Source organism: Schistocerca serialis, chromosome 6 (assembly GCF_023864345.2).
Source record: "Schistocerca serialis cubense isolate TAMUIC-IGC-003099 chromosome 6, iqSchSeri2.2, whole genome shotgun sequence".
Taxonomy (NCBI): Eukaryota; Metazoa; Arthropoda; class Insecta; order Orthoptera; family Acrididae; genus Schistocerca; species Schistocerca serialis.
In genome coordinates this window covers 648682071-648702826 of record NC_064643.1, presented here as the reverse complement: position 1 = coordinate 648702826, position 20756 = coordinate 648682071, and the positions used below count along the sequence as shown (strand labels likewise).

Here is a 20756-nt window from a genome sequence, read left to right as displayed (position 1 = left end):
AATTATGTGTGAATAAATTATAATTGTATTAAAAGGAAAATTAACTTGAAGAAACTATAAAATTACAAAGCGACAGTATGTGCTTGGCCATAATTTATCTTCGGGAGGCGAAATTTTAGTACTGTCGATATATACATTTAAAAGTGAAAAAACCAATCCTAGCTTTTGGAACTATTAGTTCCTTCCTCAAGCAGGAAAGAGGGATGGGTTGGGGAAGTTTAGAAAGGGGTGACAGGTTACTCTGCCCACAGGATAAGAGGAACCCACCTGATGGGAGGACGAGAGGAAACAAACTTGAAGAGGAAGTATCAGAACCTGCTCTTTGTTGCTCTCACCCTGAGGTGTGACTGACCTGCCACTCCTTTCTAACCTTCCCATTCCCCAACCTATACCTCTTTCTTTCAGGATGAAGGATCTAGTAGTTCCAGAAGTTAGGGTAGCGTTTTCACTTTTAAATGTGTCCATCACTAATTTGGAATTTTATCTCATGAAAGTTAATAATTTTAGAATAAGTTAATACTATCAAATATTTATGATGATGTACAAGTTATCTTGATACTTACGATCTTTCTCAGAAATAGATTTTTCTGTGCTTCTAATTAAGTGTTGTGTGGAAATATGTGAGGAAAAATATCAAAGAGATAAAAACTGTTATGTGCATGAAAATAATACCAGGCAAAAAGACAAAATCCATTTTCAGTAAGTAAGGACAACAGCCTTTAAAACCTCCAGCACAAATAGCAAAAACAAATGTACTATAGTCTGCCACATAAAATTAAAGTTATTTCTTCATTTTCTCTGTTTCACCAACCCTTAATGGCATTCTTATTAGATCACTGCTTCTATTCAGTGGCAGAATTCTTAAACCATGTGAAGTTCAACAGACATGAAGCAAGAATATGTAAAAACTACTACTGCTGCTAAAGCAAGATCAAATATAATGAGTTTAGTACTATTGTACTATTAAAACAAATTTTGAAGTTATATGTAACCTCTCTCTCTGTGTGTGTGTGTGTGTGTGTGACATGCAAATGACTTCCCACAATCTGTAGAGATTTACTGGATGAATAAATAAATAAATATGAAAAGAACTGAAGCAGATCTAAAGAAACATCAAGAAATTATATACTGTTGTAGACAGAAGATTTCTTCAGTGATAACAATGTATAATTGTGTCTGTAGGTACCTTTATATGAAATTGTGTTTAATAATTTGGTTAACCTTATTTGCTAAGCCTTAATGCCAGGTCAGTCTTACAACTGTGACATTGTATGAGGCATGTAAAGTGATGATTAACATTTCAGTTGTCCGATTGCTGTATCCAACTTCTCAATGAGAGTGTAATAGAGGCCTGACAAAAGAGTGTTCTGCAGGTTCATGTATTGCAGGCATGCTCCTGCTGAGCACTATGAAGGCAGAGGAAAGTGAGGCAGAGGGGTTGGAAGGGAAAGGAAGGTTGTAGCTTGGTACTACAATGTGCAGTGGCAAGGTTCATTGGAAATACTGTCATTTGTAGCAGTAATGACGCAAGAGATGTGTTCACTCATCTCAACAAGCTCCACACATTCCACTGGCAGATCTAGGGCGATACACTTAAGTTATTCAGCCAAGAAAAAATGTGAAAAATTAAGACTGAATTGTATGTGTTCCTAAACTGCATCATATGTACTTTGAAATATCTGAAAGTACATGTTACTTTCTGGAAGTAAGTTTTCTAATACTTGAAAAACATGTTTTAAATAATAAATGACATATATTCTCAGAATAGCCAGCTCACAGAACTGCTTCCAAGTTAATGCTCTAATGGCAACTAAAAGTCTCTTGTGTACTATTCAAGAATTTCTATTTAAAATTTAGCAGTAATTTCACATATTACATTCACACTAACAGTCCATAGTTACAGCAAAATCATGATATTCTGTCACTAAATGCCTACGTAGGCAGTTTATAAACAAACTCCATTTGACTCAATGTTCAACTTATAGTGATGCTCACCAAAAATACCACACAGTCTTTTAGTTCATAAGCGACTTTTATGTAATATTCTGTGTGGAGTTAATGGCAAAGAATAAGAAAGACCTGTTTCACATCATCAAAATACCTCATCTAAACTATCCTTAAAATCTGATATCATAAATAACTCCATTTTTAACTGCCCATGATCTCATAGTTACCAGTAAAACACATTTCAGCAACATTTTGGATAAGTCAACAGATCCACCGTGTACACAACCTTACACACTGGTGATTTAGTTGCAACACCTTGACTGTAGCCCACACAATACATCTCCTAACCTCAAAATGCAAGAAAGCGAACTTTTCTGATTGGCTATGAGCATGTGAGAGTTACACTAGTTCTCATATCATTAAGAAAAACCCCCTTTACTGACCAACCAATTTTTTAATTGCCAAAAAATCATTTCTAAGCCTCTAAATGAACATTGAATAATTATATATTTATTCATCTTAAGGACCAGATTAAAGATAGTGCTTCTCCAACACAATTACCAGCTGTCTTCACATTTTTCCATTCACTCAGTGATGTGAGTCACTTCACTATTGCACAATGTTATTTCAAACACTGAGCCTTTCATAATTGGATACAAATTCAAGAACATATGCTTCCTGTTCACTCTGAACTCATTCTAATAATATACAAAGTTTTATTTGTTTTTAACTACTGAAAAGTTTTGTGTGTTAAGTAAATTTTTATAACTTCAAAACTATGGAAGATATTCACTTTAAATTTATATGGCAAATTCATACTTTTATATAATTGCACAGGAAAACATTTCATGTATATTAAACAATGGAAACAATTTAAAGTAAAATCAACAATTTGGCTTTTCTCATTTGTAGTTGAATGCACAAGCACCAGTAAATCCATCAGAATTCATGAGAGAAAGAAACCAAGTGTGATGGCACATCCATTATCTGTTGTAACTTGGACACACAACACAACCAAGAATGTTAATACAACTTTATTGGACTGTGGCATGTACACCAATCACCATAACATATACTGAATACAATAAGATACGACAAATGTATGTGAGCAGTAATAACATGATAACTAAGTATGAGTATAGCATGGCAGGGTGTAAATAGGCACTCGCCCATGGTGTGCTCTATCGGAAGTTCACAGTATGGGTGTAAATAGGCAATTGTCCGTGGTGTGCTCTATCGGAAGTTCACAGTATTGCTCTTTCATGGCACACTCTCTTGGATGACAACACACTGCTAATGCACACAGCTTTGCACACATTACTTCATTCCTCTTCCCTTGGGGAACAGCTCAGATTCGTAAGGTGTCCATGCCAAGTTCCTCTGCGAGACTGTGACAGAGATGTGCTGACACTGGAGCATATGGTCAGAAGTACTTGGAGCATGGGCAGCATTGCAGTCCCCTTCTCATGTCAGCCCATACAGAAGGATGGGTGATGTTACTGTGAGCCCCATGTTCACATCAGGTCCAGAACCTGGTGACCGAGATGGAGGAGATGGCTCCAATGTAAAAGACGGCTGCATCTGTACTGGTAGCAGTATTGGAGAAGCTGTGCCAGGTTCATCCACTAGTGATGGGAGACCCTGCATATGTTGAGGCAGGCACCCACCCACATCAGGTGATCCATCAAGTGACACAGACTGGCATGGTGATGTCAGTGTCCTGGCCGGGGTTATCCGGTCATCCATTCGCAGGCCCAACTGGTTGTGATGACATGCACAGAGGCCCTCCTCCATATGGATGTCACAAGGACGGTGGTTGCGGCATCAGGGGATGATGACAGGAATCCATTTTGGGCAACGACCAAACCCACATGCCCAGACAGCCACCCCAGAATGGAAATGGGACGATGGCTGCGTGGGTTGGTGTCCTTGGCGAAGCTGTAGGAAATGGAGGAGTGTCCAGGGCTGATGCCCCTGGAGCCATTCAGCGGGGCTGTTGTCGCCAAACAGCATGAACTGATAGGAAGACAGAAATCGGTCCATGGCAGTGTTGGATGGGGAGTGAGTCATTTACTTTTGCATTTTGAATGTTCTAACTAACCTTTCAGCCTCACTGTTGGACTGCAGGTGGAAGGGCAAAGTGAAAATGTGGTGAATCCTACAAGTGTTGCAGAAGGAGGCAAACTCCTGCGACAGAAACTGAGGGCCCTTATCAGAGACCAATGTTGCTGGAAGTTCTTTGATGGAAAAAATTTTTGACAAGGCTGCCACGGGGGCAGAGGTTAAGTTGATGGGCAATGAACAACATATGGGAATAGAAAGAATGCATCAATTACTATTAGCCAGTATGCATTAGAAAATGGCCAGGGAAATCGATGTGGAGGTGGTCCCAGTTCTGCGATGGTCTACGGAGACTACATTGGCTGCAGGGCAGCTTCTTGTGATGCGCATTGAGAACATGCTGCAACCAAGTGTGTGATGTTGCCATCCAAACCAGATCAAAAAACATGACTGTGGGCTAACACCTTTGTGAGTGATGTGATCCCCCCCCCCCCCCCCCCCGTGATCAGCATGCAGCAATTGCAGGATCTCTGACCATAGAGCAGAGCGAACCACTACGTGATAAGCTGAATAGTCCATATCAAGGAACAGAACACTATCAATGACAGAGTAATGATGCCAAAATACATAGTAATTATGGAGGGGGTCAGATGCCCATGGAGGCACCTCAGGCCAGTTATGGTGTATGCAATATGTCACTTTCCACAAAATCGGATCAGTAATGTGTTAGTCACTGGAAAACCATTGACAGTTTGTTGAGCACATTCATCAGTGTGGAAACAGAGTAACTCCATCCAATCAAAAGCAGGGTCCGGATTGGCTGGAAGATGGCAGAGCTCTGCTTCATCTGGCTAAGGGGCTGCGGGTTTAAACAGTGAAACTAACAGCTTGTGATCCATGATTAGATGGAATTTTATATTGTACAGGAAAACATGAAACATCTTTAAGGCATGAACAATGGTGAGGGCGTCTTTCTCTATTTGTGAATATCTAGTCGGAGTCGACATCTGTGATGCTTATGCAATAGGCTGCTCAGAGCCATCAGAATACTTATGAGCTAACACCACCCCCAGCCCACGCTAGGATTCATCTGTTGCTAACACTCAATTTTGACCCGGTTTGTAGGTTATGAGGCAAGGTGCAGACTGCAACATAAAATTCAGTTTGGGAAACGCTGTTTCACATGGCTGCGACCAGTGGAAAGACGTCCCCTTATTCAGCATGGCATGTAATGATTGTGCAACTGACACTGCTCCCGGCAAAAACTGATAATACTAAGCAATCTTGCTTAAAAAAATATGGAGCTCCTTGACTGACATAGGACACAGAAGAGCCACAATGGCAGAGACATTCTGAGAAAGGGTTCAATCCCAGCCCTACAGACCTTGAACCAAGATAAACAATAGAGAGCTGGAAGAGGTGTCACTTTCCCAAATTGTTTTAACCTGGCAGTCTGTAATACTGAAAAGAGTGTACATTAGTGTTTAGATGTTCAGCAGGGAAGAAGCTGGAGACCACAATATCATCAAGATAATTGGCACAGACCTTGTTAGTTGTCAAGAAACCACTGAAAAATTGGTGGGGCACTGGCACGCTAAATGGTAACTGCAAGTACTGATACAAGTCAAAAGGTGTATTAATGACCAAGAGCTGTTGAGAGTCGGGAAGCTGCAAATACGAATCAGTGAGGTCGATCTTGGAAAAATACTGGCCATCAGCGAGCTTCCCAAAAGTTCTTCATGGAGTGGCAAGGGATACATGTCAATGATAGACTGAGAATTAATAGAAATTTTGAAATTGCCGCAAAGGTTTCTTGACAGTGACTAAAAGGGTAGTACATTCACTTGATATGATCGGTTGGATGATCCCAGGGGCCATGAGGCTTTTGAGCTAAACCTTGACTTGGTCACAGAGCACTATCAGCACCATGCATGCCTGAAAGAAATAGAGTGTGGCCGAAGGTTTCATAGTGATGTTGGATTTGAAATTATTGGCAAAACCCACACCTGCAGAAAACAAGGCAGAAAATTCAGAGCATAAAGAGTCAAGCTGTGTCTAAGGCAATTGTTTGGAGACAAGATATAACTTCATCAGGAATGGTAAACTCGTTAAGGTTAAAGATGTCCAAACCAAACAAATTTTCGGTGCATGCATTTTTCACCACCAGAAAGGTCAGCGGATAAACCACAGATTTATATGTAAATGGGGCCGAGTGACTACCCAGGATTGGAATGCTGTGTTTATTGTAGGTGCCTAATGTACATGATACTAGCGCTAAGGGTGGAGAGGAGGGGGGAGGCGAGATCCCAAATCCATGTATGTTTTGCAAGTTGAGTAATGACATGGCAGTACCAGTATCAACTCTCATGTGCAAAACCTTCTGATAAATCTTGACATCAATAAAAAGCTTATTGGATGCAACAGAGATTGCCGATACACAATTCACATATATGTCTGTATCTGTAATGGCCTGTTGGAATTTTGTGTTACAGGCAGGAGTAATATGGCCCATTTTGTAGCACTGGTGGCAAATGGCTTACTGCTTAGGACAATTTGGACTATCAAGAGTTACAGAACATGACAGACAAGAGGGAAGCATGGAGGGCTTGCGTTGTTGTTCAGTATCAGGCTTGCTGAGCAGTTGCTGTGGCCGTGGCTGCCACAGTGAGTTGAGCCAGCCACCATGATGTTTTGCTCGCACGCAGACTGCTATCATCATATCATCCTCCTGTGAACCTTCCAACAAACGGCTTTGGAGAGTGGTCTGAACTTCTGCAACCTCATACCACAATTCAATTTGAGCATCCACAGCCCTCAAAATCTCAAACGACTTTGCAGTAGTCAAAATGTCAGAGAGGGGTTTTCATATTGATGGACCCAGTCACGAACCTCATGATAGGGGTCCAGCTGAATGATTGCATCATGAACCATTAAGTTGGCATACGACTCCTTATGTACATCAGTGACAAAGTAACGACAACTGCTTAAACTATGAAGCTCAGCTGCCCAAGTCTTATAGGAATGTTCTGGTTTCTTGTGCCACCGATAGAACTCAACTCGAGCGGCAATGATGTGCGTCCAGTTACAGTAGTATTTTGAAAGAAGGTCACACATGCTATCAAAAGAGAGCGAAGACAGATCCTGTAGAGGAGACAGTTGGCAAAAGAGTTGATACATGTGAGGCAAAAACCAAGACAAAAAGAAATCATGGCATAAGGTAACATCAGTCAATCGAAATGCATGAAAATGTTGCCACAGCTGTTTTTTGTAGGCTTCCCATTCTTCAACAGACTCATTGTAAGCTGGAAACAGCGGAAAGATAAATGACCAGGGTAGCAACAGGCAAAACAGGAGGTGCAAAGAGTGACACAGCAGGCAAAGTAGATTGAGACAGACCCGAACTGGCCAAAACAGATGCAAGGATTTGCAATACCTTAGTTTGATTGTGTTGCACTGTGGCGAATGCCTCCTGCTATTGAATAAGATGCTGCAATGTCACAGTAAGAATCCCTTGCTGATCAACCAGCCGGTGTAAAATCTCATCAGTAGCACTGTCAGACATCGTAGACACCACAGAGGACCAACCGGAGACTGAAAACAGCATGGAGAAAAATTCCATACGCATCGGCACTTGTGTTGTAACTTGGACACACAGCACAACCAAGAATGGTAGAACAGGTTTATTAGACTGTGGCATGTACACCTATCGCCATAACATACATTGAACACGATAAGATAAGGGAAGTGTATGCGAGCAGTAATAACATGATAATAGCATGAGTGCAGTGTGGCAGAGTTTAAAGGCACTCGCCCATGGCAGGCTCTATTGAAAGTTCACAGTATTGCTCTTTCGCAGCACACTCTTGCTGATGACAACACACTGCTAATGTGCACGCGGCTTTCAAGTGTGCATGCATTACTTCATTGTCATTGAATCCATCTATCAGATTGGGATGGTAAACAGCACAAGCATAGCACCATGAGAGCACTTATCTTGCCTTAGTGTTCCCCCCTTTATTCCAGGTACAAGGTGATTGGTCACTATCTTACAACACAGTGTGGTCTATGATGCCACTGTTGCAGTCTTGGGTGGTAATGTGTGGCCTCTTGATGAGAGACTGTCAACAGCTGCTTCGCAGTCTCTGGCACATCTGTATTGACAGCATTGTCGAATATTAAAAACCTGAATGTTGGTTTGAACTCCACATTTCTTTACTAGGAAGGGTTCTATTGGGAACGGTATGCCCATACCTTCTTCTGACCTTTGAACGGAGGTACCTGGCCAGTTATAAGGGGACCTACAGTTAAATGTGAACTCCAAGCCATGGTGCAAGTCAGCATTTTTCACACTAATAAATATTGCCACAGGTGAAAGAAGTAATTGTGAAAGGTAAATATTCTTGGACTGCCTGGGAATTGAACTCAAGACCTTTGAACCCGTGGTCTGTCACTTAACCACTTCTTTCCCAAGAAGTTGTTTGCAATGGGGTACACAGCTTTATAAATGAAGATACAAAGCTTAGCCATTATCAACACATCCTTCATTTATTTTTATTTATTTATTTTCGAGTTCCGTGAATCCTTGACGCGAATGTATCACTAGGATGTAGAATGTGTCAGGTTATTACAGTAATAGCCACATGTAGATGATCATGAGGCAACCAATTTAACATATATAAGCAGATACATGAAAAAGGACATCCACATGTCAAATAATTACACAAAAAAATTCAGATAACAACACAGATAATAGTACATAGATGATTGCATAAATAATAGTGCAGTAATGACATAGATGATTACTTTAACAAATTTAAAGTAATTCATCTAAAAAATATTCTGCCAACAAGTGATGTGCTAGTCTACATCAACGCAGATGAGTCAAGGGATACCTCCGCTCAGTCTGAATGGACTTCTATTAGTTGTGGTGTGCTTCAAGGCTCAATTCTGGGGTCACTGTTGTTTTTGATGTTTATAAATGATTTACCATTGTGTGCAGGCCTGCCTTGCAAGTTTACTCTTTTTGCTGACGATACCACCATCTTCATGAGTGGAAAATCAGATGCTAATTTCGAGGAGTCAGTTAACAGCATACTCTCTGAAGTGATTAACTGGTTCAGTGTTAATGGTCTCTCTCTCTAAACTCAAGTAAGACAAATTTTATCCAGTTCCATACAAAAAACAAAAAAAGTGAGAGAAATAAATGTAACATGTGGAAATCAACCAATAGAAAGAATGGGTTGAGCTCGGCTATGTATGCTATCAGAATGATGTCTTCCATTGGAGATTGAACCACTATGAAGTCCGCATACTATGGGTATCTTCACTCCGTTATGTGTTACGGAATTATCTTCTGGGGAAATTTAGCTTTGGCAAAGAAAATTTTTGTGGCCCAGAAAAGGGCTATTAGAATTATGTGCAGAGTACCCCCTAGGACATCATGTTGTAACCTTTTCAAAAAGCTGCAAATAATGACCACTGTATCCCAGTACATATATTCGCTGATGTGTTTTGTAATTAAGAACCCTGCACAATTTCCATCAAATAAGAACTATCACAAATGTAATACAAGAGGGAAAGAAAATCCTCATTGTGAACTTAAGAACCTGACAGTTGTTCAGAGAGGTGTCAAATGGTCAGGAACAAAAAATTTTAACCATCTCCCTGACCAGATAAAATGTTTAAGAGAAAATGAATCTCTTTTTAAAGCAAAACTAAAGGAATATTTGTTAAATATGTCTGTTTATACGTTAGAAGAGTTTTATGATGCAAAAAGGGAAATAGCATTTAGATAGAATTATCCATCTTGTTAACAAAGAAATGTGCTTGCAATTTTTCTCCAAATTAAAACATGAAATTTTGTATTAACACTCAAAGAAATCTGCTGTTATATGTACAATATCTGTTTTTCCTCTAAACTTTGTATTAACTATATCCAGTTATGTAGAACATTTTTTATATATTTAATGAAGACTTTGTATGTTTGTTGTTTTGTATGTTTGACTCATTCCACATCTCATGTGACGTGCTCACAATACAAGATCTACAGAACATGAAATAAATAAATAAATAAAATAAAAGTTCTATTAGAAATGCATGAAATTAAACATAAATTCAAGAAGTATTACACATTATCAAAGAATTCCTGTAAAGAATAGAAAGAATTTTCCAAAAGATAAAGTTTTAGCTCTGTTTTGAATTTAGTAAGATCCCTAATGACTGATTTGATATGTACAGGAAGTTTATTGAACACTTTTATACTTGAATAATGAACTCCTTTCTGTACCATGCTGAGTTTTTTAAAATCTTTGTGAGGATCATGTTTTCTTCTTGTGTTGTGATCATGGTACGTGCTATTCATTTTTGTAAATTGCATAATTTTTGTTCACGAAGCACAGTAGTGACAAGATGTATTGACAAGGCATGGTGAGGATCCCCAGCTTTTTGAATAAATTTGTGAGAAGATCTAGGATTCACTCTACTCATAATCCTGATAACTGTCTTCTGTGCAACAAAAGACTTTATTTGCTTGTGGTTCATTTCCCCAGAATATGATGCCATATGTCATAAGTGAATGGAAATAACCAACATATGCAGTTTTGATTGTTTCCATGCCACAAACAGATGCAATTGAGCGAATGGCAAATGCTGCTGAATTCAGTCTTTTACATAGGTCAGTGATGTGGACAGACCAGTTTAACTTGTTATCAATATGTAAACCCAGAAATTTGGAAGATACAACTTTCACTATTTCTTTGTTCCCGCATTTCATTTCAGCATTTTCCAATATTTTGTTTACTCTTTGAAACTGAATGAAATGAGTCTTATTAACATTGAGGGACAGACCATTTGCAGTGAACCAATATAGAACTTCTTAGAATATAGTGGTCGCAGTGTTCTCTAGACTGTAGTTGGTTCCTTATCAATCATAATGGTTGTGTCATCTGCAAATAGGGTGAAGTGTGCTTCTTGGGTCACACACCATGGGAGGTCATTTACAAAGATTAAGAAAAATAAGGGACCAAGCTCCGAGCCCTGCGGCACTCCTCATTTTAATGTATCCCAATCAAAGCTGACAGGCGCCTTTGCACAATTGTTTAATACTACCTTTTGATTTCTGTCATCTAGATACGACTCAAGCCACTTCCCTACTTTATCTTTTAAGCCATAGTGCTCAGCCTGTCTTAGTAGAATCTTGTGATCTACACAGTCAAATGCTTTTGACAGATCACAAAAGATTCCAACTGGTGACATTTTCTTGTTTATTGATTCAAGAAGTTGGTTGACAAATGAGAAAATGGCTTGTTCAGTTGAAACACCCTTTTGGAATCCAAACTGATTTTTATTAAGGATGTTATATTTATTATGGTGAGCCATGATTCTATTGTACATAAGTTTCTCAAGGATTTTTGAAAGACTTGTTAACAATGGAATTGGGCGGTAGTTAGAAACCTCTGCTTTATCACCCTTTTTGAAGAGTGGTTTAACAACTGCAAATTTTAGTCTGTTAGGGACAGTACCTTGATTTAGAGATTCATTGAATATTTGACACAGAACTTTAAGAATATATTTGTGGCAATGTTTCAGTACTTCGATAGATATATTGACCACACCTGTGGAATTTTTTTTTTCTTTTCATTTGGCATATCCCCTTCTCAATCTCATCTGCTGTGATGTTTAGGGTACATACATCAGGCTAATTTTTCTCTGCACTGCTTTTTGTAGAAGGTTCATGGCTTCATCCATAGACCCTTTAAATCCAATTTGATCCGCTGCTGTCAGAAAATGATTGTTGAAGATATTGGCAACTATTTCCCCTTCATCTACCATGCTTCCATTGTGACACACTTGGATACTGTCTGTATCCTCTGAAACTTTTCCTGTCTCCCTTTTTACCACCTTCCAGATTGTTTTTATTTTATTATTTGATCTGTCAGTTTCAGATTTGATAAACATACTCTTGGATTTCTTAATAACACTCTTTAGGATGTTACAGTACAACTGTAGTGTTCCCTATCCTGAGGTTTATCAGAATTTCTGAGTGAAAAATAAAGCATTCTCTTTTTTCTACATGAAGTTTTTATTCCCTTAGTGAGCCACTGCCTCCTACAATCATTCCGGTTTGTGCTTTTTGAAATTTTCTTAGGAAATACAGCTTCAAAAAGGGTGACAAATTCATTTAGGAAAGGTTGAATTCATCATTTACATTTTTAGCCTGGTATACTGTCTCTCAATCTAACTGCTCCAACTGCCTACTGAAGGTTTACAGATTCTCACTGTTGATTAACCTGTATGGTCTACTGATAGAACTGCTCTTGTTAGCAGGGCTTACATCGTGTATTTCCAACAGCTCCCCATTATGGTCAGAGAGACCATTTAAGATTTTTGTTACAAATATATTTTCGATTCTATTATTATCTACAAAAATATTGTCAATCAGACTTGTACAGTTCTTTGTTACCCTAGTGGGAAAGTCAACAACTGCCCTCATATTGAAAGAATTCATTTCATTCTCAAACTCTGTTCTATCATTGTTACAGGTAAGAAGATGTACATTAAAATCACCAAGCATAATTATTTCTTTGGGTTTTGAATACAAGTAAGTTAAAAGCGGTTCTAGTTGCCTGAGGAATACACTGACCTTTCCTGAGGGAGCTCTGTAGACAGCAATAACATAAATAGGCAGTGTATTGACAAGGACTTCAATGCAACAAGCCTCAAAATGCTGGTTAACACAATATTTTTTTTACATCTATAGATTTGTACACTATATTATTTCTAACATACATTATCGCTCCTCTTTTGTGCATTTTACTTCTAATATAAAAAGTTGCTAAGGTGTACTTGTCTAGTTGCAGCATTTCAATCCTTTCCTTCATATGATGTTCAGTAAAACATAAAATATGGACATTGTTTATTGCTGTTTACATTTGATAGATATAAAAAACGTGACAATATCAGTGTACATTTTTATGCACAAAAATACGTTATTTTTTAACTATGTAAATACATTTTAATCTCTTCTTGGACAACATTTCTCTATGTTACATTGATATGCAGCACTCTATGAACTAGTTTCAGATGTTCATACATACCTACATATCCAGAGATCACAGGCCCTGCAGACCACACGCTGTTTCCGCAAACTGCCTCCATTCCTTTCCTTTTTGTGCGCAGTTCCTCCAGGAGCCTTCCACCCCAAGGAATCCCACATCCTTCACTGGGTTGTCCATCCAGGACCGCCTTGGTCATCCTATGGGGCACCTGGTGTTTAGTTTCTTATCAACTGCTTTCTTTACCTCTCTTTCTTCTGGTTTCATTTACTCTTCTGCTTCTGTATGATTGTTGGTTGTTGAATCAAGATGTACATCCTCCTCATTCATTCTCCTTTATCAAAGTTTGGTCCCTGTATATTCCTCATTATTCTTCTTTCAAATACGAATTGTTTTTCCTTTACTCATTGTGCCATGCTCCAGGTTTCTGAAATGTACATGACTGCAAAGCATATCACAGTGTTACATATTTTCATCTTAGAGTTTTTTGATTTTGAACTGAGCATTCTCCCCGAGGGAACACATGCCTTTCAATTTCTTTTTTATTTTATTTTTTTAGCTGTACATTAGGGAAGGTAGAAAGCAATAATAGCCACAAAATATTTTGTTAAAAAGTTTTAAGAAGTGTGCTATAACAAAGTGAACAAAAACCTCTGAGCCAGTGACAACAGTCTTTTGCTGAAATGAGTAACAATTATGGTTACATGCCCATACTGCTGAGATTTTAGTATAGTTTACTTTATCATTCCTTTTTTGTCTGTGTTCTTGTTTGTAAGTCAAGTATAACATGTGCAGGTGAAAGTTCAATTAGCTGAGAAAGCACAGGAGGCAGCTGAGGCGGCAATGGCAGCTTTGGCAGGAAAACAACAACTTGTTGATGAACTTGAAAGTGAAGTGCGCGAAGCACAAGAAATTCTGCAAGAAGAAAATGCAGCTTTGCAAGCCGCGCAGCAAGAAGCACAGTCGGCTATGACTTCTGCTCAACAAGCTGAACAGGAAGTACGTATGATTGTTTCAGCATCATCTGCATTTTGTTTCATTATCAGTGTTGTGCAATGAGAGAGCTGTGGAAGTGTCCTCTATTTCAGGGGCTGTGAGGTGTGTTAAACACCTCTTGAATTTGTTTGTCTAGTTATTTCCCACCAGTAGTGGTATAGAAGAGCACTCGACATACTCATTGGGATTCCTCCAAAGCCTATTATAAAATAACTATTTTTTTTAACATTTTTACTATCCCTGAAGTACTCAGTCCACACTTCCAACAGATGTTAAGGCTACATCTTCCAGTTGCAGTACCACTGACAGGTTCTGTACTGTCACAGTCGATTTAAAACTGATTCACAAGTTCTGGCAGTTTAGTTGCTGTTTAAATACATGCATTCACTCTTGTCATCATTGCCCCCCCCCTTTCCTGTTCCATTTGTCCCCCCCCCCCCCCCCCCCACAAGCTAAGGTAGATTTATCATTCATGTTAGTTTCGCATTCCTTTTTCATGTTGCAGCTCAAAGTGCTGAACTCCGCTATCCAGCTCGAAAAGAGTGCTGTGTCGAATGCTGAAACAACTGCCCAAGGAGCACAGCAGGAAGTGGTCGAGAAGACTCAGGTCCTGGATGCAGCTAAACGCCGAATTGAAGCACTCACAAATGACTTGAATAGTGCCCGTGCAGACCTGGCTAATACCAAGCAAGCAGCAAATAAAGCAGCGCAGGCTGCCCAAGCTGCCCGTACCAATGCTGCCAGAAACCGACGTAGATTGAGAGGAAGCCAATCAGCTGACTCCATTAATGGCCCAGCAGTTTTACAGGTTCAAGGCACTCCACAACAAATAAGAAGACATCGAAGGCACTTTTATCCAGCAAGGGTCTCATCTGCAGCTTAAGTCATACTGTACACTATTTCTTTGTTACATTATGGAACTTCATGCATGGAGATTGTCTTTTCTCTGAAAAGTTGAAAACGATCAGAGATATTTACCTTAATTTTATACCATATATATTTGCTACACTTTTAATGGTACAGGAATGGTTCTCTTATCAAGAGGACATATCATATTTATCCTGTCTGGTACTTGGAAATGCATAAAGAACAACTGATATGACTCCAAACTGAGACAGCCAAGCAGTGAACTGGCAGTCTTGGTTTCAGTTGCTTACCAAAGGTGGTGTGTATATAATGATTAGATAGAGATAAAAAAGACATGTTGTACATAAGAGATTAATGCAACAGCCAGGTCAGTGGCACTGCACTATCCTGTTCACCTCCTATTCCTGCCTTCGGTAACAATTGCTTATTTACATATATTTACTGATTTAATTTGATATTGTATATATATATGATATGCAGTCCGTGTAAAGAATTTCTTAAGTTATATTTTATAGCTATCAATGAAAGCTGTAAATAAATTGTATTTATACAGTTGTCCTCAGTGCAAAGGAATATACTTGAAGGTTAAACAATAGCAAATACTCTGCCATGTAGCATGCACAACAATAAAATTGGAAGTAAATTTTGTCAATACACAGTGTACAAGATTTATAACTGAAAAGTTGTCTGGAAATGCATTGTTGCTGTTCTTGGAAGGGCGCAGTGAATCCACTTTTGTTATGGCACTGTTCCATTAATGTTGTGTTTTTCTTCTAAGTCATTATGCTGCCAACTCAAATTCAACAGAAAATGTTTGTAAAATGAGAGACTTAGCAGATATAGGACACTTTCAACAAAGACTGCTGTTTCGGTTTTTGTTTGCACCAACACATCAAAATAATAGACTCACAGAAAATTGTGTTTTATGTAGAGGAATAAGTAGAAACAGTCACATGCAAGAGAGACACTAAGAGGATTTTCTGATAAAATAGTTAAGTTAATACCATAATATTAAGTACAAAATCTAATAACCATATTGAAAACCAGTTTCGACACAAGTAGTCATCTTTCTTGTTTAACAGTTAGAAATGTATGGGGATTATGTTTGTTGCTTGCAAACTTAAGGTGAATTAGTAGGTGTTCAGAAAAAGTTGGAAGTCATATTAGCCATCGTTAACAGATTTCAGGCTGCTGCCCTAATCTGTTTCAGTGTTGAGGCGCACAATCATACAAACCTACAACACATGTGGTTTAATTGAAATTGCCTAAAGCTACAGTGTCGCTGTATCTTCTGATGTGCAACCTGTGACTTGTTTGTCTGCACTAGAGGGTGAATGGCATGTGGGTAGTGGGTTTAGATATCTCTGGCCGGAAGATGACTATGGAAACTGGATGCGCAGCTTCCCTCTTATGTCTTAGAAACAGGTACAAGCAAGGTGCTGCCCATTGTTGATAACACGTCAGAGCCAGCATGGGATGCCTCGTCTGTTGGGTCAGTGGCTGATTTTCCTGCCATTTCTGGACAAGCACAGAGGTGACAGGGCGCTCCAACATTACATGGGTAATAGACACGCCAATTCCTTCTCCAGGAAAATAACAGGCAGCTTGAGAAAGAAGGCCATTGTGCACTCATTAAGCCTTGTTAAGGGATCACATCCAAGATGTGCTGTAGGCTCTCCCAGTAGCTGCCGTGGGTGCACCCGGCTGGCAAATAGTAGCTTATGTTGGCATGAATGATGCCTGCCACTGTGGTGGAGTGGGTGGTTACATTTTCTTTGAAATCTATTTGGTTTTGTCCAATACTTATTGTCCACTGCAACAAGAGGCTATAAACTACTGAGGTAGTTAACCTCAAAACAGTCATAAATTGGTTATCTGTAGTCTACATTCTACTTCCCCACTTTTCAAGCTCTCCATAGCCAAAAAGAAATTTTTAATTGAAACTGTGAGGCAGTGGGATGTAGTAACTGAAAAAATTCAACTACTTTTTCAAGAAAGTGTCCAGATATTCAAATTTATTTTGTAGCACTTGTAAAAAACACTAAAATTTCAGCTAAATTGTTTCCTTTAACTGTCACCTAGCACAATTCAGAATCAAATCATTTTCACAGTTCTACAAATTCTGGCTCTGTCAAACATCAGCTTGACTAATCCAAGACAGTTTAGCTCATTCTGATGTTTACAGGAAAGTTCAATTTTATACGTTGTGAATCAACTATAATCACAGTGTCTCTCACAATAACTTTAAGTTCATCTACATCTACATGGAGACTCTGCAAATCACACTTAAGTGCCTAGCAGAGGGTTCACTGAATCACCTTCACAACAATTATCTATTATTCGAATTTTGCACATCACGCGAAAAAAAGGAACACAAGTATCTTTCCATGTGAACTCTAATTTCCCTTATTTTTATCATGATGATGGTTCTCCCTATATAAGTTGATATCAACAAAATATTTTCACGTTCTGAGGAGAAAGTTGGTGATTGAAATTTCGTGAGAAGATTCTGCTGCAACAAAAAAAGCCTTTGTCTTAATTATGTCCAACCCAAATCCTGTATCATGCCAGTGACACTCTCTCCCCTAATTCTCAGTAATACAAAACATGCTGCTCTGCTTTGAACTTTCCCATTAATTCCACCTGGTAAGGAACCAACACTGTGCAGCTGTACTCCAAAGGAGGATAGAGATATGATTAGATTAGATCCAGTTTTCGTTCCATAGACCTAAAAATGAGATGATTCTTGTGGGTGTGAAATAATGTCAGAAAGTATAACATAAAAAACATAAAACATTTGAATATAATATTCACTGCCCTGATCATTTGTCAGGAGATTGTCAAAATAGGTGAATACATTACAGTAAACTGGAACTGCTAATATTTACAGACTTAATACACTGTCAGAATGAAACATAGTTATGCAGTTTTAATAAATTTATTATACACAAAATACCTAGTCTTGACTGTTGTGACCAAGTGCTGTCAAAACTGAAATATAACAGACATTTTTACTTAAGCTATTCAACAGTCCCTGCTAAGCTATTCATCTATAGAGTAGAAGGAGCTGTCTATCAAAAAGTCTTTCAAACTCTGTTTAAACCGTACTTTATCCAAAACCAAGTTTTTAATGGTTGCTGAAAATTTATTGAAAATGTGTGTTCCTGAATACTGGATCCCTTTTTGGACCAAACTAAGAGATTTAAGGTCTTTATGTAGGCTAGACTGTTCTCATTCCTAGTATTGATACCATGTATTGAGCTATTGGTTGGAAGTAGAGATATCTAATTGCAGAAAATTTCATTAATGAACAAATATATTAAGAAGCAGTGGTTAGAATACAAAGTTTCTTGAACAGGTTTCTACATGATGTTCTTGAATTTACACCACAAATAATCCTTATTACTGACTTTGGCATGCTAAAAACGTTTGCTTGATTTCATGAGTTACCTCAGAATGTGATCACATATGACATAATAGAATGAAAGTAAGCAGATTACACAAATTTTTTATATTTATATCTCCTACATCTGACATCACTCTCATTGCAAATGCAGACTGGCTTAGGGGCTTCAGCAATTCTGTGGTAAGGTCCTATGGGACCAAACTACTGAGGTCACCGAGCCCTAGGTTTACACACTACTTAATCTAACTTAAACTAACTTATGCTGAGGACAACACACACACCCATGCCAGAGGGAGGACTCGAACCTCCGACGGGGGCAACCGTGTGAACCGTGACAAGGGGCCTCAGACCGTACGGCTGTCCTGCGCGGCTGCCCTTCCCCACTGAATTTATTATTGAGTTGTTATCTCATAAATTTGACACTGTCAACCCATTTGATCTGAGTGTCTTCATATGTTATCCAAATGCTGGGTCTTTTCAAAATTTAATGACAGTGAATTAGCTTTAAACCATTTATTTATGCCAGAGAAAATTTGATTAGCAGCCATTTCTAAATCTGTAGTTGACTTGCAACTTACTGCAATGTTTGTTTCATTGCAAACAAAACAAACTTAGCAACTGGCAATGTAACAGACAAGAGGTCATTAATGCACATAAGAAAAAGCAATGGACCCAAGATGGAACCTTGAGGAACACGGCATGTAATTAATTTCTAGTCAGATGAAGACTGACTTCCTACTGCACAGGTGTTTTGCAACGACACCCTTTGTTTCCTGTTAGTTGGATAAGACTCAAACCATTTTGCAGCACTACTAGTGACACCATAATATTCTAATTTACTTACGAGAATGCTGTGATTCACAGTCAAATGTCTTTGACAGGTCACAGAAAATGCCAGTAGCCTATAATTTGTTATTTGATTAATTAAGTACATTCTCACTGAACCTGTAAATGGCTTTCTCTATATAAGAACCCTTAAGAAATCCAAACTATGACTTGGACAATATATTATTTCCCATCAGGTGCGTAAGGAGATGCTTGAACACAACCTTTTCAAACATGTTTGAAAAAGCCAGCAAAAGTGAAATTGGCCAACAGTTTGATGGTATCTCTTTATTCCCCATCTTGTAAAGATGCTTAACTTCAGCATATTTTAGCCAGTCTGGAAATGTTCCACTGATAAGAGATTGATTACACAAATAACTTAAGACAGAGCTCAACTCAAATGAGCACTCTTTGATTAACTTCATTGATATATTATCATACCCACTAGAATACTAGGTTTTAAGGATTTTATGATGGATGTTACTTCTTTGGGAGATATGAGTGTCATTTCCATTTTACTGAAATTATTTTTAAAGACTTGTCTCTGACTCCATTGCACTATTCACCAAACCTGATACTCCTAGCTGCCGGTAACAGAATCAAAGTACTTGTTCAAGAGATTTGCAACACTATATGCACTTATCACCAATGTTTCATTTCTTCTTCTTGTTTCAAATGGGCCTACTTTGGACTATGCTTGTTGAACTGTTGGACTTTGATCTATGCCCAGTACTGTCACATCCTCTGTTGGTGTAGCTCTTTCCTTTCTTCTGTCCAGGGGGTACCTTTTTGTTAGGAATTTTCCTGAAATCCTCAGACTTCTTTCAGGGCGTGTCTCACAGACTGTCTATTCTGGAGATCAGTTATTCCCAGTTCTTTAATGTCTTTCTCGTTTTCTGTCAGCCAAGTGGTGTGAACCTTCTTGTTTTGCCAGAAGGTGAACATGCACCCTTCTGAATTCCCCAGCTTCTTCTACAGGGCCTAGGATCTTCCTGAGGATTCTCCTCTCTGACTTCCAATTTCTCCATCAGACCTCTCCAGTTCGTAGAAAGACATTCCATGGCATACAGGACTTCTGGTCGTATGACTGATGTGTAGTGCTTAAGTTTCAGGTTGCGTGACAGGCATTTCTTGTTGTAGGTGTTCATAGTCAGTCGATAGGCTAGTTCCAACTTGTCGACTCTCATGAATAATGACTTTTTTCTGATAAGTTGGGTTCAATCCATTCACCAAGATACATAAATTTCTCAGTCCTTTTGATCTTTCCCTGGTCTAGTAACATCTCTTTGTTAGCCTCTTTGATGTTGGTGAAGAAGTCTGTTTTCTCCAGCGACACTTGAAGACCCACTTTGGCTGCCTGTTTTCTGAGGCAGTTTACCTGCATTGTTGCCATTTCAAGAGAATCAGCAACCAGTGAAGCCGGGCAATCTACAATCAGTCCTTCGTTCTTACAGTCCAGGTAGACATCACTCTGGACACCAAAATTGGTCAGTTCTTTGCGCCATTCTCCCACAACCTTTGTGAGGACACAGTTGAAGAGAAGAGGGGTGAGTCCTCCCCCTTGCCTCACTCCAGTTTTATCTCAAAGCTTTTTGAGATCT

At 38.8% G+C, this 20756-nt stretch overlaps 1 protein-coding gene across 4 annotated transcripts in view; it reads left to right on the top strand.

Annotated features, from left to right (window-relative positions):
• The window catches only part of LOC126484544 (uncharacterized protein CG45076-like), a 124212-nt gene extending 108958 nt beyond the window's left edge, over positions 1-15254 (top strand). For all 4 annotated transcript variants that reach the window (XM_050108093.1, XM_050108096.1, XM_050108094.1 and 1 more), the window contains 2 exons: positions 13857-14060; positions 14563-15254. In XM_050108093.1, coding sequence (XP_049964050.1) covers positions 13857-14060; positions 14563-14940 — 582 coding nt within the window. In that variant the 3' untranslated portion in view covers positions 14941-15254. The remainder of the gene's footprint in view (positions 1-13856; positions 14061-14562) is intronic.
• Positions 15255-20756: the final 5502 nt, after the last annotated feature.